Source organism: Trachypithecus francoisi, unplaced genomic scaffold (genome assembly GCF_009764315.1).
Source record: "Trachypithecus francoisi isolate TF-2019V2 unplaced genomic scaffold, Tfra_2.0 Lachesis_group11, whole genome shotgun sequence".
Lineage (NCBI taxonomy): Eukaryota > Metazoa > Chordata > Mammalia > Primates > Cercopithecidae > Trachypithecus > Trachypithecus francoisi.
This window is the reverse complement of record NW_022681456.1, coordinates 10,202,707-10,227,307: the sequence shown is the minus strand read 5'-3', so window position 1 is coordinate 10,227,307 and position 24,601 is coordinate 10,202,707. Positions and strand designations below refer to the sequence as shown.

The 24,601-nt window shown below is 50.9% G+C and overlaps 1 protein-coding gene across 19 annotated transcripts in view; it reads right to left on the bottom strand.

The window, feature by feature from the left end:
• PITPNM2 (phosphatidylinositol transfer protein membrane associated 2) overlaps positions 1 to 24,601 on the bottom strand; it is a 171,966-nt gene that overhangs the window by 27,556 nt on the left and 119,809 nt on the right. For 13 of the 19 annotated variants that reach the window (XR_004439512.1, XM_033220213.1, XM_033220217.1 and 10 more), the window contains 2 exons: positions 3,508 to 3,740; positions 2,293 to 2,414 (listed from right to left, as the gene is read on the bottom strand). Coding sequence is in view for 18 of the 19 variants with exons in the window: in XM_033220213.1 (XP_033076104.1) it covers positions 2,293 to 2,414; positions 3,508 to 3,740 (355 nt within the window). In the remaining variant the exon portion in view is untranslated. The remainder of the gene's footprint in view (positions 1 to 2,292; positions 2,415 to 3,507; positions 3,741 to 24,601) is intronic. The other 6 variants (XM_033220214.1, XM_033220222.1, XM_033220223.1 and 3 more) reach the window with 1 other exon arrangement.

Here is a 24,601-nt window from a genome sequence, read left to right as displayed (position 1 = left end):
GTCTGCATGGGGAGAAGGATGGCAGTGGTCACAGAGCAATGGGAATGCCCTGGACATGCTGGCCATTTCTCTCCAAGCTAGGAGCCCAGGTAGTGCCCTGAGGGCCAAGTCGACCCAGGTATAGGTCTGAGGCTGAGAGGGACGCAGGCAGGCCGACCTGTTGGAAAAGCCTTCCTGGACAGAGACCAGAAGAGATGTCTGAAGAAGCCTATAGGGGGTGTCTGGCCAAGCTTGCTCTGGGCTGGGCCTGAGAGCAGGGGCAGATGCCACAGAGGTAGGAGTGCAGAAAACAGGGTTAGGGGCTGACAGGACCTGGTGATGGTGACAAGAAGAAGGGTGATGGCTCTGGGCAGGACGTAGGCCAGGCCACTTATGATCACAGGCTTCCCCTCCACAGGGGCATCTCAGAGCCCTCCCATGGCCTCCTCCCACGGCGGAGGCAGAGCCCTCCTGTGTGCTCACTCCTGAGGCACATGTGTGTTGGACAGGACTGGAGCACTCACTGGGTGAGAAAGAGCTCTAGGAAAGGGTGTGTGGCTCACAGAGGCCTTTTTTATGGTTGGGTCAGCTCTAGCCAGGCCCTTGGCTACCTCATTTTCTCCAATGCACGGGCCCCTCTGTATCCAGGCTGCAGACTGCAGACACTGACATCAGCTCCACCAAACCAGAAGGGTCAGGAGTGAGTCTGAGAACCACAGAATGCCAGGAAGGATGAGCGCTCTTCCTGGAGCAGACCACATGCCCTGACCATGCGGGCTGGCACAGGAAATGTCACAGAGACTTAGGACCCATGGCAGCTGGCCTCAGAGGGAGCCTGCAGAGCTCTGGCAGTATCAGGGCTGCCTGCTATGGGAAGAGCTATGTACCCCCCCAACCCCAATTCCTATGCTGAAGTATTAAACCCAGTGCCTCAGAATGTGATCTTATCTAGAGATAAGGTTTTCAAAGAGGTAATCAAGTTAAAAGTAAGGCCATTAAGGTGGGTCCTAATCCAGTATGACTGGTGTTCTTATAAGAAAAGGAGACACAGAGGCAGACAGACACAGAGGGGAGTGACCATGTGGCGACCGAGGCAGAGATTGAGGGATGCTTCTACAAGTCAAGGAGCACCAAGGACTGCCCACAAGCACAGACACTGAAGGGGCCTGAACAGAGTCTCCCCCAGGGGGAAGAGCCCACATGCTGTGATCTCAGACTTCTGGCCTCCAGAGCCCTAAGAGAATAACTGTGTGTTGTACAAGCCACTCGTGCTATGATGCTTTGTTCCGCAGACCCAGGAAATCCCAGCAGAGGTAGGGGGTTGGGCCTGGAGCAGCTCCTGGGGCATGGACACCCACCCCCAACCTGGCATGTCCTGCTGAGATGCCTCCACGGTGACTTGGGCCTTGCACTCAGAGGTTGCAGGAGGGTGGCTGCTGAGCTGCACTGCCCCGCATATGTGTTTTGTTTGACTGGCATAAATTTATTTACAAAGATTTCTAATTGGTCACTAACATTTAGTATTGGGAGATTTCTCATGAAAATCCTTATCACTGGCTTCTCTTGAAAGTGAAGATCTGGCCGGGCGCGGTGGCTCAAGCCTGTAATCCCAGCACTTTGGGAGGCCGAGACGGGCGGATCACGAGGTCAGGAGATCGAGACCATCCTGGCTAACACGGTGAAACCCCGTCTCTACTAAAAATACAAAAACTAGCCGGGCGAGGTGGCGGGCGCCTGTAGTCCCAGCTACTCGGGAGGCTGAGGCAGGAGAATGGCGTAAACCCGGGAGGCGGAGCTTGCAGTGAGCTGAGATCCGGCCACTGCACTCCAGTCCAGGAGACAGAGCGAGACTCCGCCTCAAAAAAAAAAAGAAAGTGAAGATCTAACAAATGGGGCCCATTCCCTGCATGTCACTGTCATCTGGAAGCAGTGGGTAGGGCATCCACCATCAGGAGGTCATAGACCTCATCGTGTGCCAGGGGCACTTGTGCATGGCTGTCAGCTAGAGATGGATCCCCAAGCACACGTGTACTTCTGCGGAGTAGGGATCCCTACATGGGATGGAGGGAAGTGACGCTGGGGACTCTGGGTAGAAAAAGCACTTGGACTTGGTGTATATGTCAGGAGAATGGGCTGAGGAGGCCTGTCCTGCCTCCCCCATGGGCCCCATGCGTGCTCCAACTCTGACCTGCCTGCCCAGGACAGGGCCAGGTCTGGAGTCTACCAGGTGTGGGGAAAAGGGGCAGGACAAGAGGGGCCTGTGGGTAGGAAATCCAGAGTACAGCCCTGTGGGGCTCTGCCCTTCCTGGTTACCGATTGTCAGCTGGTTCTTTTCCACAGGAGAGAGGTTGAACACGTCGGGGTTTTCTCCAGCATCAGTTTTATAAAATGTTTCAATGTCGATGGAGAATTTCTCCACGAAAGGGCAGGTGAACCTGTGTGGGAAGGAAAGCATCCATCAGGACCTGTCATTGGAGAGGCCCAGTGTGTCTGGTCAGGGCCTGTTGACCCACTGGGTAGGAGTGGAGCCATGAGTGGGCATAGAAGGAGGGTGGAGGGTAGCCAAGACTCGCCTGCCCTGTCCACCTCCTGGACCGCCACTTTGTCCCAAGAACAGCCAGGATGGGGGCAGGGAAGGATTTAGGGGGAGAGGAAGACAGTGCATCTTTGGTGGCTTCTAGAAGCCCCATGTCCAATGTCCACAGCATGGCAGGAACACAGGAACAGCTATGGCAGCACACTGCCAAGCAGGAGGAAGCTGGGGTGCTCCATGGGGCATGCCACCCCTAGTTCCCAAGAAGCCAGCTCTGGCAATGGGGGAATAGCCTCTCTCTAGGCTGGAGATGAGCTTAGAGGGGAAAGTACTACTGGGAAGAGGAACAAGCTCTGTGGATCCCTAAGTAAGCTCCAGGTGCCTACCAGTGTGGGGAAGGGAGCCCCAGGAGATTTGTGGGGACTCTACCTGCTCAGCAGTAGGCAGCTGGTGGGACCAGCCCCCATCTATCCAACTCAGCAGTGCTGAGCTACACACTGGGGGACACAGAGTGAAGAACCCTCTGCCAGGGGATCCCAAGGACAGCCCTGCTCAGCATGGGATGTGGGACAACACTGTCACAGCAGCTGAAGGTCTCCGAGTTGGAAGGGACCTCTGTGTCATCTGGTCTACCCTCAGTTTCTTTCCAGCAGGCTGTCTCGGCCTTCTTAGGGAGCCTGAAGTGGGTTTATATTCCCTGCATCTTCTGGGATGGCAAAGGAGTCTCCAACAGCCCTCGCTTGACTCATGCCTTCATGGCCTCCACACATGAGGAGTCAGGAGGCATTTAGGGGTGCATCCTTCCCTCTCTTGCCTGTGCCTGCTCTGGGTGACCTTCGGGGCACCTGTATGGAACAAAGCCTGGGCTCCCTGGGGTTATGGGGTGTTGAGCCTGCTTGAAGGCTGATCCCATCCCCTGGATCTATGCCACAAGGCTGCTTCCTGCCAGATGGCATGTGGAGATGGGAGGCACATGGAGGCCAAAGCAGGCGCACCTGGTTCGGGTGTAGGGGTAGGCATTCCAGGACTCCTCCACCACCCGCAGGGCTGCCTTGGGCAGGATGGAGCGGAACCAGCTGGGGATGTGCATGCCCACATGATACACCTTGTGTGTGTACTGCCCAGAGCCGCCTGGGCCATCTGTGTACGGCCGGTTCTCCAGGATCTCCACGCCGCTGCCTTCACCATATGTCTCGTTACGGCTCTTCTTCTGTGGGGACAAAAGCACCTGCAATGTGTGTGGGGCCAGAGCACTTTTCAGGAGGGAAGGGGCACAGGAGACTGGGCCCAGGGGTGTGGAAAGGGAGGAGGGGCTTTGGTCAACAAGGCTGGCTCCCCCTGTGTCACTTCCAGATCCCCAAATCTATATGCCAGGGTTTGTGCAAGAGGCTGAAGGGGCCACAGACTCCCTCTCCCAGACCTAGTGCTGCACATACAAGTCCTATATTTTGACTCCCACCTGTCCCAGGACTAAAAGCATTCCCAAGATCAGGAACAAGACAAGGATGCCCACTTACTTGCTTCTCCTCAACACTGTGCTATAAGTTCTAGCTAGAGCAATTAGACAAGAAAAAGACATAATAAGAGGCGACTGGGCACAGTGGCTCACGCCTGTAATCCCAGCACCTTGGGAGGCTGAAGTGGGCAGATCACTTAAGGTCAGGGGTTTGAGACCAGCCTGGGCAACATGGTGAAACCTCGTCTCTACTAAAAACAGAAGAATTGGCCAGGCATGTTGGCACATGCCTGTAGCCCCAGCTACTCAAAGGCTGAGACAGGAGAATCGCTTGAACCTGGGAGGCAGAGGTTGCAGTGAGCTGAGATCATGCCTCTGCACTCCAGCCTTGGTGACAAAGTAAGACTCTGTCTCAAAAAAACCAACCAACCAACCAACCAACAAACAAAAAACAAAACAAACAAAGAATAAGAGGCATTCAAATTGGAAAGATAGAAGTAAAACTATTTTGAATTCCTGATGCCATAATCTTATATATGGAAAATGCTAAACAATCTCCACCAAAGCCTGTTAGACCTAATAAATAAATTCAACAAAATTGTAGAATATAAAATGACACACAGAAATGAACAATGTCAAAGAAAATTAAGAAACAATTCCTTTTATAGCAGCCTCTGAAAGAATAAATACCTAGGAATATAATATATTTAACCAAGAGGTGAAAGACCTGTGCACTTAAAACTACAAAATGTTGCTGAAAGAAATTAAAGTCCTAAATAAATGGAAAGACATTCCATGTTGATGGACTGGAAGATTTAATATTGTTAAGATGGCAACACTGCCCCAAACAACCTACAGATATAATGCAATCTTTATCAAAATCCCGGCAGCCTTATTTGTAGAAATGGAACAGCTGATCCTAAAATTCATATGGAATTACAGGAGACCCCAAAGAGCCAAAACAATTTTGAAAACAAAACAAAACCAAGTTGGAGGACTCACACTTCCCTATATCAAACCTTACTACAAAACTACTGTAACCAAAAAAGTGTAGCACTGGCATAGGATAGATGAATAGCTCAACAGACAGACAGATAGATAGAATATAATTGAGGGTCTAGAAATAAACCATATATCTATGATCAATTAATTAATTTTGAGAAGGGTGCCAAGACCATCCAATGTAGAAATAATAGTCTTTAAAAAATGGTGCTGGGACAATTGAATAACAACATGTAAAAGAATGAAGCTGGACCCTATCTCACAGCAGATACAAAAACTCGATATGAATCAAAGGTTTACAAATAAGAACCAAAACTATAAAAGTATAAGATGCTTGAGAAATGGTAGTTTAAAAAAAGAAATAAAATCACAAAATGATAAAACAGAAGAAAACTGGGGCAAACAAGGTCATCTTTATGACCTTAGATTTGGCAATGCTTTCTTAAATATGACACCAAAAGCACAAGCAACAAAAGAAAAAATAGATGAACTGGACTTAATCAAAATTAAAAACCTTAGTGTATCAAAGAGCACTATGAAGAGAGAAACAGACAACCCACCAAATGGGAGAAGACATTTGCATACCATGTATCTGACAAGGGACTTGTATCCAGAATATATAAAGAACTCCTACAACTCAACAATAAAACAAACAACACAATTCAAAAATGAGCAAAGGACTTGAATAGCCATTTCTCCAAAGAAGATATACGAATGGCCAATAAGCACATGAAAAGATGTTCAACATCACTATTCATGAGGAAATGCAAATCAAAACCACCATGAGGGCTGCGCATGTTGGCTTATGCCTATAATCCCAGCAATTTGGGAGGCTGAGGCAGGCAGATCACTTGAGGCCAGGAGTTAGAGACCAGCCTAGCCGACATGGTAAAACCCCATCTCTACTGAAAATACAAAAAGTAGCTGGATGTGGTGGTGTGCACCTGTAATCCCAGCTACTCGGGAGGCTCAGGTAGGAGAATCGCTTGAACCCAGGAGGCAGAGGTTGCAGTGAGCCGGGATCGCGCCACTGCAGTCCAGCCTGGGTGACAGAGTGAGACTTATCTCTCTCCTTTTTTTTTTTTTTTGATATAGAGTCTCACTCTGTCACCAGGGTGGAGTGCAGTGGCGCGATCTTGGCTCACTGCAACCTCTGCCTCCTGGGTTCAAGCGATTCTCCTGCCTCAGCCTCCCAAATAGCTGGTACTATAGGTGCCCGCCACCACATCCAGCTAATTTTTTGTATTTTTAGTAGAGATGGGGTTTCACCATGTTGGCCAGGATGGTCTTGATCTCTTGACCTCGTGATCCGCCCGCCTCGGCCTAAGACTCTGTCTCAAAAACAAACAAACAAAGCAAACAAACAAAAAACACAATGAGATAGCACCTCACACCCATTAAGGTGGCCAGTATTAAAAAAAAAAAAAAACCTGGAAAAAGGAATCAATGTTGGTTGGCATGTGGAGAAACTGGAACCCTACTGGTGGGAATATAAAATGGTGGGAATGTAAAACTGTTGAAAATAGTTTAGTAGGCCAGGTGTGGTGGCTCACACCTGTAATCTTAGCACTTTGGGAGGCCGAGGTGGCCGGATCACGAAGTCAGGAGTTCAAGACCAGCCTGGCCAGCATGGTGAAACCCCATCTCTACTAAAAAAATACAGAAAGTAGCTGGACATGGTGGCACACACCTGTAGTCCCAGCTACTCAGGAGGATGAGGCAGGAGAATCGCCTGAACCTGGGAGGCGGAGGTTGCAGTGAGCTGAGATTGTGCCACTGCACTCCAGCCTGGGCAACAGAGTGAGACTCCATCTCAAAAAAAATAAAATAAAATAATAATAAAAAAAGAAAAGATAATAGTTTAGCAGGGCAGGCATGGTGGCTCACTCCTGTAATCCCAGCACTTTGGGAGGCTGAGGCGGGTGGATCACTTGAAGTCAGGAGTTCAATGCTAGCCTGGCCAAAATGGTGAAACACCGTCTCTACTAAAAAAATTCAAAAATTAGCCGTGTGTGGTAGCGCATGCCTGCAATCCCAGCTATTTGGGAGGCTGAGGCAGGAGAATTGCTTGAACCCAGGAGGCAGAGGCCACAGTGAGCTGAGATCGTGCCACTGTACTCTAGCCTGGGTGACAGTGAGACTCCATCTCAAAAAAAAAAAAAAAGTTTATCACTTTCTCAAAAAGTTAAACATAGCATTACCATATGACCAGCAATTCCACTTCTGGGTATGCACCCAAAATAACTGAAAACAGGGACTCGAACAGATACTTGTACACCAAGCCTTCAGATGACTCCAGCCCTACCAGCTGCTGCCAAGTATTCACAGAAAAACCTGTACAACAATGTTCGTTGCAGTATTATTCACAATAGTCAAAAGGTGTAAACAACTCAAGCATCCATCAACAGATGAATGAATAAAATGTGGTCTATTCATACAATAATAGAATATTATTCAGTCACAAAGAGGAATGAAGTAATGCTACATACCACAACATGGATGAACCTTGAAAAGATTATAGTAAGTGAAACAAGCCAGACACAAAGGACCACATATCCTGTGATTCCATTTACATGGAAAGTACAGAAAAGGAAAATATATATAGACGGAAAGTGAATTAGTGGCGGCCTACTGCTGGGGAACACGGGGGAAATGAGGAGTGACTGCTAATGGGCGCAGGTCCCTCCCTCCCTCCCTCCATCCTTTCCTCCCTCTCTCCTTCTTTCCTTTCCTTAATTTTTTCTTTCTTCCCTTTCTCTCGCTTTTCCTTCCTTCCTTCCTCCCTCCCTCTCTTCCTCCCTCACTCCCTGCCTCTCTTCTCTTCCTCTCTCTTTTCCTTCCTTCCTTCCTCTCTTATCTTCCTCTCTTTTCTGTCCTTCCTTCCTCCCTTCCTCTCTTCCTCTCTTTTCCTTCCTTCTTCCTCCCTCCCTCTCTTCTCTCCCTCTCTCTTCCTTCTTCCTTCCTTCCTCTCTTATCTTCCTCTCTTTTCTGTCCTTCCTTCCTCCCTCCCTCCCTCTCTTCTCTCCCTCTCTCTTCCTTCCTTCCTCCCTCCTCTCTTTTCCTTCCGTCCTTCTTCCTTCCTCCCTCCCTCTCTTCTCTCCCTCTCTCTCTTCCTTCCTCCTCCCTCTCTCTTTTCCTTCCGTCCTTCTTTCCTTCCTCCCTCCCTCTCTTCTCTCCCTCTCTCTCTTCCTTCCTTCCTCCCTCTCTCTTTTCCTTCCGTCCTTCTTTCCTTCCTCCCTCCCTCTCTTCTCTCCCTTTCTCTCTTTCTCTCCCTTCCCTCCTTCCTCCCTCCCACCCTCTCTTCTCTCCCTCTCTCTCTTTTCCTTTCCTTCCTTCCTTCCTTCCTTCCTTCCTTCCTTCCTCCCTCCCTCCCTCCCTCCCTCCCTCTCTTCTCTCCCTCTTTCTTTCTCTTTCTCTCTTCCTTCCCGCTCTGTCACCCAGGCTGGAGTGCACCGGCATGATCACAGCTTGTTGTAACCTCTAACTCTTGGGCTCTAGTGATCCTCCCACCTCAACCACCTGAGTAGCTGAGACTACAGGACCATTCCACCACACCTGGTTTTTTTTTTTTTTTATCGTTTTTCTTTCTTTCTTTCTTTCTTTTTTTTTTTTGAGACAGAGTCTCATTCTGTCACACAGGCTGGAGTGCAGTGGCGCGATCTAGGCTGACTGCAACCTCAGCCTCCCAGGCTCAACTGATTATCCTGCCTCAGCCTCCCAAGTAGCTGGGATTACAGGCATGCACCACCATGCCTGACTAATTTTTGTATTATTAGTAAAGACAGTGTTTTGCTATGTTGGCCAGGCTGGACTCAAACTCCTGACTCCAAGTGATCCGCCTGCCTCGGCCTCCTAAAGTGCTGGGATTACAGGCATGAGCCACCATGCCCAGCCATGCTCGGTTAATTAAAAACTTTCTTTTCTAGAGAATGGAGTCTCACTATGTTGCCCAGGCTTGTCTCAAACTCTTGGCCTCAAGTAACCCTCCTGTCTCAACCTTCCAAAGCTTTGGCATCACAGGCGTGAGCCACTGCACTTAGCTGGTAAAGGTTTCTTTTTCTTTTCTTTTCTTTTTGTTTTTGTTTTTTGAGACAGAGTCTCACTCTGTCTCCCAGGCTGGAGTGCAGTGGCGAGATCTCAGCTCACTGCAACCTCCGCCTCCCAGGCTCAAGTGATTCTCCTGCCTCAGCTGCCCAAGTAGCTGGGATTACAGGTGTGCGCTACCAAGCCTGGCTAATTTTCATATTATTAGTAGAGAAAGGGTTTTGCCATGTCAGCCAGGCTGGTCTCAAACTCTTGACCCCAAGTGATCCATCTGCCTCGGCCTCCCAAAGTGCTGGGATTACAGGAATGAGCCACCGTGCCTGGCTGGTACAGGTTTCTTTTGAGGAGATGAAAGTGCTCTGGAATTAGGTAGTGGTGATGGTTGCACAGCTCTGTGAATATACCAAGAACCTTTGAACTGTACACTTTAAGTGAGTGAATTATATGGTATATGAATTATAGCTCAAGTAGCTGTCAAGTTACTTAAAAATCCCATGGGTCAAGGGGCCCTGAGGGGTTTGCTGAAGAATGTTCTGTTGCTTGGCCTGGTGCTGGCTACACAGTCATATTCACTTTTTGCAAGACCATCAGGATAGACACTTATGAATCATAAACTTTTCTGTATATATACAACACTTGAATAAAAAGTGAAAAAGAATTAGGAATGAAACTGGGAAAGAAAAGTCTGCAGGCTGCTCAGAGTACCCCACCTTCAGAACACCAGGCCGATGAGGGCCCTGCCACTCAGAGCCATCTCCCTGACAAACCTCTGGCACACCACTATGAGCTGACTTTTGCCAGGCAGCAGGGTCTCTGAGAATGAGCAAGCGCTCCTCTCTCCCTCCAGGAAAGCCACAAGCCCCATTGGTCAAATCGTTAAAGCTGAAATAACCCCAGAGAGCAAAATCCCCTACCCAGTGGAGGGCCTGTGCAGGCCTCACCCAGAGGAGTTCACAGAAAGTAGAAGAAAGAGATGTCATTGTCCAGGCTGGTCCGCTTTGGGAAGAATCATCCCTGCTCCAGACTTGGGGTATGTGGAAGACATACCCCAAAGAGAACGACTATCATGTGATGAGGGATTAGAAGACATGAGGGGAGGCCTTCACTCAGCCTCAGCGGGGTCAGGGAAAGTGACCTGCAGGGGAGCTGAGAGGTGAGGAGGCACTCACTAGGCAGGGTTAGATAGGACAGATATGCTGGGTAGGGAGGCAGGTGACAGAGCGAAAGGTGTGTGTCTGGAGGGAGCCCTGGAAGTGTGTGGACTCAGTTGCCTGGGTGTAGGCTGCGAGGCAGGAAGTGGCAGGGAAGGGCCTGGGAGCTAGGCAGAAGCTAGATCACAAAAGTTTTTGTTTGTTTGTTTATTTTGAGACAGATGAGACAGAGTCTGGCTCTGTCGTCCAGGCTGGAGTGCAATGGCACGATCTCGGCTCACTGCAACCTCTGCCTCCCAGGTTCAAGTGATTCTCCCACCTCAGCCTCTTGAATAGCTGGGATTACAGTCACGCGCCACCACACCCGGCTAATTTTTGTATTTTTAGTAGAGACGGGGTTTCACCATGTTGGCCAGGCTGGTCTCACACTCCTGACCTCAAGTGATCTGCCTGCCTCTGCCTCCCAAAGTGCTGGGATTACAGGAGTGAGCAACCGTGCCTGGCCATAAAAGGAGCACAGTTTTGATGCTAAGGGAAGAAAAGGGTTTAAGCAGGAGAGGAGCACAATCGAATCTGGGTCCCAGGAAGAACGCCCTGGTACGTGTATGGAGAATGGAAGATCCCCTGGCATGGGCAGCTGCCCACAGGGGTGTTCTTTCCTGGGTTTAGATAGGAGGTGAGGCCCCCAGCTCTGGGAGCAGCAGGAGATGCCTCTGTGCTCAGCAGGTAGGCCAGGTACTTAGTGGCTTTATGAACATGAAATCTTGGTAGCTGAGAGCAAAGGGGAAAAGGGAGAGGCCAGGCTGCAGGTGAAAGTGGTCAGTGGGCCAGGCACAGTGGCTCAAGCCTGTAATCCCAGCACTTTGGGAGGCTGAGGCAGGCAGATCACCTGAGGTCAGGAGTTCGAGTCTAGCCTGGCCAACATGGCAAAACCGTGTCTCTACTAAAAATAAAAAAAAAACAGCCAGGCATGGTGGTGGGCGCCACTAATCCCAGCTACTTGGAAGGCTGAGGCAGGAGAATCACTTGAACCCAGGAGGCGGAGGTTGCAGTGAGCTGAGATTGTGCCATTGCACTCCAGCCTGGGTGACAAGAATGAAATTCCACCTCAAAAAAAAAAAAAAAAAAAAAGGGCCGGGTGCGGTGGCTCAAGCCTGTAATCCCAGCACTTTTGGAGGCCGAGACGGGCGGATCACGAGGTCAGGAGATGGAGACCATCCTGGCGAACACGGTGAAACCCTGTCTCTACTAAAAATACAAAAAACTAGCCGGGCGAGGTGGCGGGCGCCTGTAGTCCCAGCTACTCGGGAGGCTGAGGCAGGAGAATGGCGTAAACCCGGGAGGCGGAGCTTGCAGTGAGCTGAGATCCGGCCACTGCACTCCAGCCTGGGCGACAGAGCGAGACTCCGTCTCAAAAAAAAAAAAAAAAAAGGGCCGGGCGCGGTGGCTCAGGCCTGTAATCCCAGCACTTTGGGAGGCCAAGGCGGGCAGATCACGAGGTGAGGAGATCGAGACCATCCTGGCTAACGCAGTGAAACCTCGTCTCTACTAAAAATACAAAAAAAAATTAGCCGGGCGCGGTGGCCGGCGCCTGTAGTCCCAGCTACTCAGGAGGCTGAGGCAGGAGAATGGTGTGAACCCGGGAGGTGGAGCTTACAGTGAACTGAGATCAGGCCACTGCACTCCAGCCTGGGTGACAGAGCAAGACTCCGTCTCAGAAAAAGAAAGAAAGAAAGAAAGTGGTTAGTGAGCCCAGGTACACTCTACAGACTAGTGACTCAGCCTTTTCCTGCCTACCATGGTGGGACAGAGGCCCCATGCCCCTGAGCAGCCACCCACCCTGCCCATGGGCTGAGATCTGCTCCTCACCCTGTGCCCAGACCTGTCCTGTGCTCAAACTGGGTAGAGGCCACAGGGTCCAGGCAAAAGGGAGCCACATATTTACCATCTGGGTTGCAGGGGCCCCAGCGCTGTTTACTGAGGACCCACCTGCTGCAAATTTCAGTTTATTTATTTATTTATGAGATAGGGTCTCACTCTGTCCCCCAGGCTGAAGTACAATAGCATGATCATGGCTCACTGCAGCCTTGACCCCCCAGGCTCAAGCAATCCTTCTGACTCAGACTGTAGAGCAGCTGGGACTACAGGTGTGCACCCCACCACACCTGGCTAATTTTTTATTTTTTTGTTGAGTGCCTTGGTCTCTCAAAATGCTGGGATTACAGGAGTAAGCCTTTGTGTTCAGCCTGCGAAACAGTTTCTAAATCAAGCTCCATTGCAGTGTCAGGTGAAGACCATGACCATTCCGCTTGAACAGCAAGCTGCCCTTTCCCGAGGATGTGGGGCATGGAGTTTACCTTCAGCTATCAGGGTCCAAGAGGGGCTCCCTCTCAGGGAGGTGGCAGAACATGCGGGCTCAGAGCATAGTTTCTGCAGTTCAAATGTCTGGGTGCAAACCTTCCTCTTTTTCTTTCTTTTTGTGTGGTCTCTGATAAGTTAACCTCTATATGTCATCACCTCCCCATCTGTAAGAGGAGGAGAAGCAATGGTACTGGCTGGGTTGTTGAGAAAATTAGATGCGAGCACGTGTAGTTGACGTACACAGGATGAGTTCAGGATGTGTGTGCTCAGCAACAGGGAGCATCATTCCAGGATGCCGCGCCCTGCTTTACCCCAGCAGGGAGACTGGCAGGGGAATCGTCCTGGCTCCAAAGGCAGATGTCTCCATGGCTTCAAAGTTCCCCTGAAGGATGGAGTGAAGAGCCAGGCCTGGAAAACCCTTCATTTCCGGTGCTCAGAGGCTCCTGGTACAGCCAAGAGGTGTGGGGAAGGGTGGTGAGGAGGGCCCAGGCAGCATGGCTCTCTGCTCAGCCTTTGTCTAGGCCTGGATCAGCCATTGATATCAGCACTTGGGCTACAAGGACAGGGTAGAGGAGTGCAGCCGGGTTTCAGCTGTGTCTCTGAGCAGGATGCGGCTGGGGAGGAAGGCCCTTTTCATAGCTATAGGCACCAGGCCTGCTTGGAAGACCCGCAGAGCATCAGACACCGGCACTCCTGGTGCATGCTGGGGCTGAGACTCAGATAGTGGCCTCAGCTGCTCAACTGTCATTATCGGGAGCCAATGCAGGCAGGGAGAGAGGGCTTCCTGGAAAAAGAGGCTACCAGGAGAGGCAAAGAGCATGAACGAGAGCCCCAAGCAGAGATTTCCAGACCCTGTCTCAATTTACAGCTTGCCTTTGCAACCGCCTATTCTCCTCTGCACTTCAGAGCCCTGAGATATTGTGGGATCATGCTCCCTACTCCACAAGTGGCGAAAATGAGGCACAGAGTACTGGAGTCAACTCACCCAAGGTGACAGCCAAGTCTCCCAGGCCATGAGTGACTGTGGTAGTGCAGAGACAGAGAAGAAGCCACAGATTGCATTAAACTGCAGAAACCCGCGTGTGCATCAGACCTCCCAACCCCTACCTAACAGGGGCCAGGCATGGTGGGTGGCTGGTCTGGCAGGAATTGAGGGGAAGGGGAGGTCTGTTCCTGAAGGAGGGGCACTGGCCAGATGCCACATCTACACTCAGGGATCTGATGTGCCCTGCCTCTTCCCCTAGGGCCCTTCACCCAAGCCTCTCTCCCCAGAGCCCCACCAGGACCAAGCAAGGCAGGATCTGCTCTGCTTGTTCTCCCAGCTCCCTGTCACAGGGGCATGGCCCTGTCTCCTGGCTAGGCCAGCAGCTTCTCCTGCTCATTAGCCTTGACATGGAATTTACTGCACAGCTGAATGAGGCAGGCAGCTTGAAGCACAGGCTGGGCTGGGGCCAGCTCACTGGAGGGAGGGGACAGCTAGGAGTGGCCCTTGCTGCCAAACAGCCTGACCCCAGGGTAGAAATGTGTCTCCTGGACTTAGTGTATGGCTCAGGGGACTGAGGGCTATGCCCCCTGTGCTGGGCTCACTGAAGCTGCCACTCAGGATGTCAGTGCGCAGGCATGCATGTGTGCACACACATGTGGCGTGTGTGTGGGTGCAGGAGCCAAGGCCCATGGATTCAAGGCTCCTCTGGGTGGAGCAGAAGGTGTACGTGACCAGAGCCATCTCTAGAGAAGGCAAAGAATGGAACCAGGAGGACACTTACAAAGACATCCTCAAGATGACCTACTTGTGGTATACTTGGGGAAACTGAGGGCCAGGGACTGGAAGCAACATGTTCGGGTCATACAGCTGGAGGGCCAGAGGTGGCTGGGGAGGCAGGAGGGATTCTGGTGGGACTCCTGGGCAATGCACAAGTCCACAGACATCCCCAGAGGATGCCACCTTCTCACTGGCTGCTGCCAACAGCTCATTAAAAACACAGCTTAAAAAAAACTAAATGTAAGGGCTCAAACTATAAAACTCTTAGGAGAAAACATAGGCATAAGTTCTATGACCTTGAATTAGGCAACGGTTTTGGAGCCATGACAACAAAAGCACAAGCAACAAAAGAAAAGATAGATACACTGGACCTCATCAAAATTAACAGCTTTTATGCTTCAAAGGACACTAAAAAGAAAGTGAAAAAACAACCTACAGAATGGGAGAGAATTTTTATTAACAATATATCTTATAGTAACTTGTATCCAAAATATATAAAGAACTCCTCCAATGCAACAACAAAGAAACAACAACCCCATTCAAAAACTGGCAAAGGAGCTGGGCATGGTGTTGTACACCTGTAGACCCAGCTACTCCAGGGGTGAAGTTGGCAGGATGGCTGGAGCCCAGGAGTTCAGGGTCAGCCTAAGCGGCATAGCAAGACTCCATCTCTAAAACAATAATAAGAATAATAAAGGCAAAGAACTTGAACAGACATTTCTACAAAAAGATTATACAAATGGTCACTGAGCAAATGAAAAGATGCTCAACATCATCTGTCATTAGGGAAATGCGAATCAAAACCATAATGAGATACCACTTCACACTCACTGGGGTGGTTAAAAAGACACACAGCAGCAAGTGTTGTTCAGGGTGTGGAGCAATGGAACCCTTGTACATTGATGGTGGGAACGTAAAATGGTGCAGCTGCTGTGGCAAACAGTTTGGTGGTTCCTCAAAAAGTTAAACATAGAGTTACCATATGACCCAGCAATTCCACTCGAGGTAAATATCCAAGAAGAGGAAAACATATGTCCACATAAAAACTTATACACGAATATTTATGGCAGCATTATTCACTGTAGCCAAAAAGTGGAAACAACCCAAATGTCCACCAACAGATGAACGGGTAAACAAACTGTGGCCTACCATGGAATGGAATATTATTCGGCCATAGAAAGTAATGGAGCACTGACACATGATACAACAGGGATGAAACCTGGAAATATTATGCTGAGTGAAAGAAGCCAGACACAAAAGGACACATATTGTATGATTCCATTTATATAAAATGCCCAGAATAGTGGAATCTATAGAGACAGAAAGCACATTATTGGTTGCCTGGGGCTGGGGTGAAAATAGTGATTTCCTTTTTGGGGTAATAGAAATGTTCTAAAATTGATTCTGGTGATGGTTGTACAACTCTGAATAGGCTAAAAATCACCGAACTGTGCACTTTAAATGGATGAGTCATGTGGTGTGTGACTTATATCTCAATAAAGCTGTTATAAAACAAAATGAACAGAAACCAATCCTGCCTCTTGCACTTACTAAGATCAAAAAAATCAAATATGGCAAGCAGGAAGGGGCCTTGCTGGCACTGTGAGAGACAGATGGGTCACCTCTAAGCATCTCTCTGCCACGAATGTCCCTCCTAGTGTCCAAAAGCTCAGTTTTCTGCTTATGCAGGAAACCTCATGTTTGAGGCAGTGGCGACTTTAAGCTGAGCATCTGTTGCCATGGTGACATGACGGGCTAGCCAAGGGCATCCTCGGTCAGCTTCCTGAACAGCAGGTGTGTGTGTGTGTGCGTGCATACATGTAGGCACACGGATGCACATGCATACACAGGCACAGGCCTCTCTAAGGCACAAAAATGTGCTATATCTCCATGGCCCAGAGCAACTAAGTCCCCTTCCAAAACAAAAAACAGGCAAGACTCTGGGTGAGGCCATAGGTGAGGTCAGGGCAGGCATATGCCATCTCTCCCTCTTTAAAAGAGCTCCTGGAATGTGGACCGGATTTTTCTTTTCTTTTTTTTTGAGACAAAGTTTCGCTCCTCTTGCCCAGGCTAGAGTGCAATGGCGCGATCTTGGCTCACTGCAACCTCCGCCTCCCGGGTTCAAGCGATTCCCCGCCTCAGCCTCCTGAGTAGCTGGGATTACAGGCATGGGCCACCACACCCGGCTAACGGGGTTTCACCATGTTGGTCAGGCTGGTCTCAAACTCCCAACCTCAGGTGATCTGCCCACCTCAGCCTCCCAAAGTGCTGGGATTACAGGTGTGAGCCACTGCACCCGGCCTATGCGGACCAGATTTGTAGTGAAAACAGCAAGCACTTCCTGGGTGCTCTAAGCTCCCACCTCTTCCAGTAGCATCATTTATTTGTGGCTATGTTAAGTGCTTTGCATGTAAGTTCTCCTTTGGTTACTGCAACATCCCCTTAGGAAAGGTGTATTAGTACTATTACCCCCAAGTCACAGATAAGATGATCAAGGCTATGAGAGGCTCAAACTTGTCCAAGGTCACACAGTTACTAAATGGCACAGCCAGGCTGTGAATTCAGACCTGTGTCATTCCAGAGCCTGCTCAGCCCATAGCACCAAGGTGTCTCAACGAAAAGACTTCAGCATAAGGTGGGTGCTCTGTAAATTCTTACTGAACAAATAAATGAACTCTAGTCCCAACTCTGACCAACTCCCTCTCCTGGACAAGTTGCTTCTCTCTGGTGTCAATTTCCAAACTATAAGTGGAGACAGGACTACCTATTGGCCCATGCCCTGGTGTAATGGGTGGAATGTCCCCACAAGGCCCTTGGAATGTGGCCTTATTTGGAAATAGGGTCTTTGCCGATATAATTGGAGTGACATGGCCACAAGCTAAGGAATGCTTGGAGCCACCAGAAGCTGGAAGAGACAAGGAAGGGTCTACCCGTAGAACCTTTGGAGGAAGTGCAGCCCTGCAGACACCTGCCTCTCCGGTTTCTGGCCTCCAGAACTGTGAAAGAATAAATGTCTATTCTTTCAAGCTATGCAGTTTGTGGTTCTTTGTTATGGTAGCACCAAGAAGTAAGATACTTGGGATGCTGGCAGGCTCAGTGAGAAGGTGTGCAGGACAGGGGGTCCAGAGCTGCCTGCAGGAGTCTCTTTGGGCAGAGGCCTGGTGACCCACCTGCCAGCAGCTGAGGGTGGAGCCAGGACAGGGTCCAGGAGGGTCCCTTCCACCTTGGCCTTGCTGGGTGGCTGCGCAGAAGCCCCTGCCCACTCAGGCAGACTTCATGCCTTTCCCAGGACAGCAGGCTCACCCAGCAGCATCCTGTGCGGGCTCTGGGGAGGATACCTCCTGTCTCTTCCAGCTGCTGCTGGCTCCCGGTGCTCCTCGGCCCATGCTATATCTCTTCAATCTCTGCTTCATCTTTCCTGTGTCTCAGTCCTTTCCTTTTCTTATAGGGAAAATAGTCCTTCATTCAGGGACCTCTCTAAATCCAGAATGATCTCATTTCAAGATCCTTAACAAATTACATCTTCAGACACCCTATTTCAAAATAAGGTCACATTCTGAGATTGCAGGTGGATGCAGATTCTGGGGGGCACACTGGTCACCAGTGGGGTGTGTGCCCACAATGGCCTCCTGTGAGTGAGCTTCAGCCTGTCTGCTGGAGAAACAAGCGCACTACCCTGATGGCCCCCCCACCTGTCTCTCATCTCTCGGTGGGGCAGGTGGGGTCCTCACCACCTCCCACCCAGCCCTTGGTCACATACGTCTTCAGTCACCAGCACTTTCCCCAGTGTATGGCAACTCTTCATGCTGACCCCAGCACCCCTGGCCTTGCTGCCCATAGGTGACCCTGGGCTATGTGTAGTTCTGAGTATTCGAGCACTGGAAGGCAGAGCTGTGAAAGGGAGAGCACTGGCTTCAGAGTCAGACAGGGTGGAGAGCATGTAACCTCCAACAGCTGGAACTTCAGAGAAGGGGTGGACAAGGAGACCTCAAGTGCTCCACTAAAAGCAATGTGAAAAAGGCAGCCCACCACATCTCTGGGCAGACTGGTATCATTAGGCCAGCTATGTACCCTTGGGCAAGTTCCTTGACATCTCTGAGCCTCAAGCTGTCATCTGGGGATGGGGATGAGTGGGGATGAGTACCACCAACTGTGCAGGTTATCGTGAGGATTAAAGCAGGTTCTGATCACTTGCTGGACACTGATTCAGTGGGCTGTGGAGGGGTGTGAGGGCTGCAGTCAGTGGCAGAGCCGCTGGGACCCAGACGGGACCCCCTGTATAGCACTTTGGTATTTTGTGAAATAGATGCTAGGTAAAGACTGGTCGAAGGAAGAATGGATTCTAGTTCCACCTGTCACCAGGAACTTCAACGCTGGCATCACCAAGGGCAGCCAGTCCTCCCCAAGCTGACCTCTGGCTCCCTACCAGTGATGGCGTCTGAAGGGGGCAGGCCTCTCCTGACACAGCTACTCAGTCATGCCACGTAGGAGCAAGCTCTTCTCAAGTCACTCTGATCTCTGCCACATGAGCAGCCACCCCATTGTCCCTGCCGACCATTCCCCTAAACAGTGCTGCAGTGCTGTTTTCAGAGATGGTGGCAGTTGGACAGCAGAGACAGGCCTGGCTCCCCAGGGGCTGATGAAGGAGTTTGGGGGAAGATGCAAAGAAAAACCAAGACCTAGAAACCCCTGAAAGCAGCCGCTCCCAGGGTCCTGGCCAGGCCACCTCTGGCCACTCCCTTGGCAGCACACATTCGCTGAACACCTCAGACGGACGGCCCTCTCCCAGCCAGGCAGATGATTTTGTTTTCTCACCTTTAACACGGTGTATATTGAGTGCTGCTCCAACAGGGTGCCAGGCACTTTGACACGCGAGCCCAGCCCATCTTTTTCACAACCTTCCAGTTGGGCAGCTCGCACAGAGGAAGGCCTATTCCTAGCTGCCACTGGCTGGCAAGCGGCACAAGTGGAAAATGATGAACTAAGGTCTTCTTATTATTCTTTCCACAAAAATGCAGCAGCCTTCTTGAGGGCCTGTCCATCTCAGGAGGCCAGTGCAGACTGTGCCCTTGAGCCTGTGCTGAAACGTACGTGAAATCTATCTTCCCAGAGAATAGGAAGCGCTTTCTTTCATCCCCCTCTGCAACTCGGCCCTCGGCACAGGCAGGGCACAGGAAAGTCTAGTGACTTCAACTTACTTTTTAGCAGTGTTACTGAGGTATGACTGACATACAATAAGCTGTACACATGTAAAGGAGCAGCTGGTGATTCTGACGTATGTTCACACTTTTGAGTCCATCACCCTACGGTGACAAGAGCCCTAGGAACCGTGGGTTAGAAAAAGGCCAAAGCGGGGACAGACAGGCAGGTGGGGCTGAGAAGAACGAGTGCCCTCAGGACCCAGAGGGGCAGAGGAAGCTGCCTGGAGGAGGGGCATTCACACCAGCCCTGTGGGAGGGGCAAAAGCTCTCAAGATGGAAATTGGGCTGAGAGTAGGGGTCTTGGTGGCAGGAAGGGCACAGGTCGTGCCTCCGGTCTCCAAGTCGGGGTGGCCTGAACCTCTCCCCTCCTGCCCACCTGCTCTGCCCTAAGGCCTGGGAGCCACAGCACAGGCTGGGGGTGAGAGGGGAGATCCCTCCCAATACTGCCTCCTCCCCAATCTAGATACTGGCACCTCCTGGTCCTCTCAGCCTGCCAGGGTGCCCTCACCTCTGAGATTGGCAGCAGCCTCCCTTGGCCTACTAGGGGTCCCAAAGAGGCCACCTAGGAGCCCAGAGATCTGAACTCCAACCCTGGCTGTGGGCCTCAATTTCCCCATATGTAAAATGGGAAACTATGCTCTCTGAGAGCCTAGCTTAAGTTACAGATAAAGAAACTGACCGGGCGTGGTGGCTCATGCCTATAATCCCAGCACTTTGGGAGACTGAGGTGGGCGGATCACCTGAGGTCAGGAGTTTGAGACCAGCCTGGCCAACACGGTGAAACCCCATCTCTACTAAAAATATAAAAATTAGACAGGCATGGAGGCGGGCGCCTGTAATTCTAGCTACTTGGAAGGCTGAGGCAGGAGAATCGCTTGAACCCAGGAGGCAAAGGTTGCAGTGAGCTGAGATTATACCACTGCACTTCAGCCTGGGGAACAGAGTGAGACTTTGTCTCAAAAAAAAAAAAAAAAAGAAAAAGCAACCAACAGGAGCACTACCCCCTTGGGTCTAGTGGGGTGTGTGTGTGTGTGTGTGTGTGTGTGTCTGAGTAGGTGCATGTATACATGTGCACATATGTGCACATGCTGTGTGCATGCACGTGTCTGTGTAGGTATGTGCATGTATCTGCATGTATTTGTATACATACCTGTATGCATAGGTGGCTGTGCTTGCATGTACATATGTTGTGTGTGGACACACACGTGTGTGTGTGCACTAGAGCCATCGGTGAGGATGGAAGGAGCAGCCCATGTACACCAAAGAGGATATGAGCCAGAAACTGGGAAAACAGACCCACAGACCTAAACCCTGCCGGGCGACACTCACTGTCCAGCAGTAAGCAGACAGACACCCACAAAGAGCGTGGAAGGCACTAGGTGCCCAGGTGTGGGACCGACAGGAAACTGCGAGGATTCAGGGAAAGAAATCACTCATGCTGCCCGTGGAGATCAGACAAGCCTCTGAGAATGACACAGCATGCGGGCTGGTCAGAAAGACGGGCAGAAGGACCCTTGAGATAACCTGGGGACTCTTCTGTTTCAAAACATACTCACTAGGGTAGCATTATTTAAAAAGAGGACAGTAAGTGCTGGTGAGGATGTGAAGAAACTGGAAACTTTATACATTCCCAGTAGGAATGTAAAATAGTGCAGCCACTGTGGAAAACAGTCTGCTGGTTCCTCCAGACATCAAGCATAGGGTCACCATGTGACCCAGAAATTCCCTTCCTAGGTGTAGACCAGGAAGAACTGAAAACAGATACTTGTATGCTAATGTCAACCCAAATATCCATCAATGGATGAATGGATAAGCAAAACGTGATCTGTTCATACAATGAAATATGATTCAGCCATAAAACGTAATGAGGCACTGACACATGCTCTGACATGGATGAACCCCAACAACATGATGCTGAGTGAAAGAAGCCAGACACAAAGAGCAACACAGTGAAGGATTCCATGTGTATGAAACACCCAGAACAGGCAAACCCAGGGAGACAGGTAGTACATTAGTGATTGCCAGGGGGTGGGGAGGGGGAATGAGGAATGACTGTTTAATGGATATGGGGTTTCTTTCTGAGGTGATGAAAGTGTTTTGGAACTAAAGTTAGTGGCTGCACAACATTGTGAGTATACTGAATGCCACTGAATTGTTCACTTAAAAATGGTTGTTTATGTTATGTGAATTTCACCTCAATAAAAGCAAAACAAGACAACACCCAATCAAGTAAGCCCAGACCCCCTAGTCCCAAAAGAATTTCTTCCAAATGCTATAGAGAGCTGACAACCTGAGCCCCATCCATGCAGACAGTAAGCAGGCCAGCGCCTTGCCCCTCAGAGGGCACAGGACCCACAGGCTTGCAATATCTTGGAGCTCATTTTGTTGGAGCTCGAACTGGGGGCTGTGGAGGCCAGAACCCAGCGATGCATCTGCCTAAGACCCAGCTGGGGCGGGGCTGGCCAGCAGGGGCCTTAAGTACATGGGAAACTTCCCAGTCAGTAGTTCTCGCAGGAACCTATGGCTTCCTGGTAACGACGTGAGGGCAGCAGCACCTCAGACACAGCAATTAGTCCTCAGGCCAGAGACAGCACACACCAAGAACACAGAGGACACAGGTGCAGGGCACTAGCACCTGCGATGTGCAGCAGACCCCCTGCCCCATCATCAAGCTGTCTATCCCACACTCCCAGCCTCCAGGCCTGCCCAGAGGAAAAGTGCCCAGCCAGCCAGCCTGAGCAGGAACAGCAATAACCTCACCCCCAATCTCCCCTCCAAGCATGCTAGCGCCTGTCACAGAAGCACCTCTCCCGGCAATACCTGGCTTCTTTCACCTTTCTTTTTTAACAGGAAAGCAGATGTGTGCACACATGCTTGCTGACCCAGAAGGGGCACAGGGAAAGGCTCTGGAAGCTCAGAGCAGCCGCAATAACTCCAGCCAGCCCTTAGAGGCCACGGTAGCTCTCCCTAGCTGGGAAGGATGCCCATCTGTCCAACAGGATCTCATGAGAGTGCTGCTGCTCATGATGTGTGAGGTGGGAGATGTTTCCATCCTGCCACAATCCTAATCAATGGAGCTTCTCAAAAGACACTGCATGTGTCGGCTAGATGGATGGGGCCTGGCTGCACAGGTGCAGGGAGGTCTGAGCATCTAACAGGGAACTATATGATGCTTAACAATTACATTCATTGGCGGCATAAGGATAGGTGTTCAAAAAAACCCTGGAGTGGCCGGGCGTGGTGGCTCACGCCTGTAATCCCAGCACTTTGGGAGGCCAAGGTGAGTAGATCACAAGGTCGGGAGATCGAGACCATCCTGGCCAACACGGTGAAACCCCGTCTCTACTAAAAATACGAAAATTAGCTGGGTGTGGTAGCATGTGCCTGGAATCCCAGCTACTTGGGAGGCTGAGGCATGATAATTGCTTGAACCCAGGAGGCGGAGGTTGCAGTGAGCCGAGATCATGACACTGCATTCCAGCCTGGTGACACAGCGAGACTCCGTCTCAAAAAAAACAAAACAAAACAAAACAAACAAACAAACAACAACAACAAAAACCTGGAGTGACAGGTGTTTTGAGGAGCCCAGAGGTGATTCTATGCCCAGAACAGCTTTGGGATCTCCTAGGGGCTGGAGGTCAGTCCTCCCAATCTTGACAGCCACCAGGAGGCCAGGTGGAGCTGAGGGGCTGCTGTGGTCTGGGCTCATCCTGGCTTGGGTGGGAATTGAGAAGCAGTAAGACAACAGCAGCACTGGCAGATCAGCCTGGTCCTTGAATAGGCTGAGCTATTTCCAGAGTGCTCAGAGATGGGGGGCTGATTTAAGCCTCTTCCTCTCTCTCCACTCTCTAGAAATAATTATGGGGTAAGTGGTTCAAGAGGGAATTGAGTGGCCTTCTGAAGCAGCTCAGAGCAAACAGCCCCCCAGAGAGGCTGGGTTCACCTTCCGTTCTTTTCCCAGCCAAGGCTCCCACATAGGGGAGCCTGGACAAACCCATGCAACTTCCTCAAGCTCCTCCCAAAAGGTGGCTGGGGCTGTAGGCTCTGCTGGGAGCTCATAGCTACCTCCCCTGACCTGGGTGGAAGGTGGGAGCCCAACAGGTGAAGCCAGAGATGGGAGGTGGAGGCCCTGCCTGACGAAGCCTCTCCCCAACACCAACGACTCAGTCTGATGCTGTAATTAAGGGGCTGTACAGCAAGAAGCTGGAGGAGGGCAAGCCCCACTGGGTCACAGGGACTGGAGGCACTGATTTGCCCAGAGGAGCCAGAGCCAGGCCGACAGCAAGTTCATGATAAGTGTGGGAGGCCCAAAGACACCCAGGGACCCAGGGTGCAAGCCTGCAAGCCTTGGCTAGGGAATGATCTGGAGGAAAGCTGCCGGGCTAGGCCATGCCAAGCACTGAGGGTGGACAGGAGGCCAGCAGGAGAGCTGGGATGGAACCTCTACATAGAAAGGACTGCAGCCGGAACCGCAGCAAGTGGGAGCAGTGGTCCCATCTGGGGTCAGCCAGAGGCAGCCAGGTCTTGTGTTCCAGGTTGGTCAGGCACTGAGTAGCGAGACTGGAGGTGTCTCCTAAGCAAGAGTCTCTGGCTCATCAAAGGAGCCTGTCATCCTCAAACTCCTGCGAGCATCTGTAAGTGAGCCACATGTCTGACACTGCTGTTTTGCAAGCAGTCAGGGTGGTGAGGAAAGCATGGAGCTGGGAGCTAGGAGACAGGCCCTGTGCTCCTTGGCAAGAATTTAACATCTCTGGGCCTCACGTGCCTTCCTGTCTGTAGAATGGGGTGTTATGGACTGAATGTCTGTGTCCCTCCAAAAGGCCTGACCCCCAGTGTGATGGTATTTGGAGAAGGGGCCTTTGGGTGGTAATCAGGTCTAGATGAGATCATATGGGTGGGGCCCTCACAATGGGACTGGTGTCCTTAGAAGAAAAGGAAGGGGGCCGGGCGCGGTGGCTCAAGCCTGTAATCCCAGCACTTTGGGAGGCCGAGATGGGCGGATCACGAGGTCAGGAGATCGAGACTATCCTGGCTAACATGGGGAAACCCCGTCTCTACTAAAAAATACAAAAAACTAGCCGGGCGAGGTGGCGGACGCCTGTAGTCCCAGCT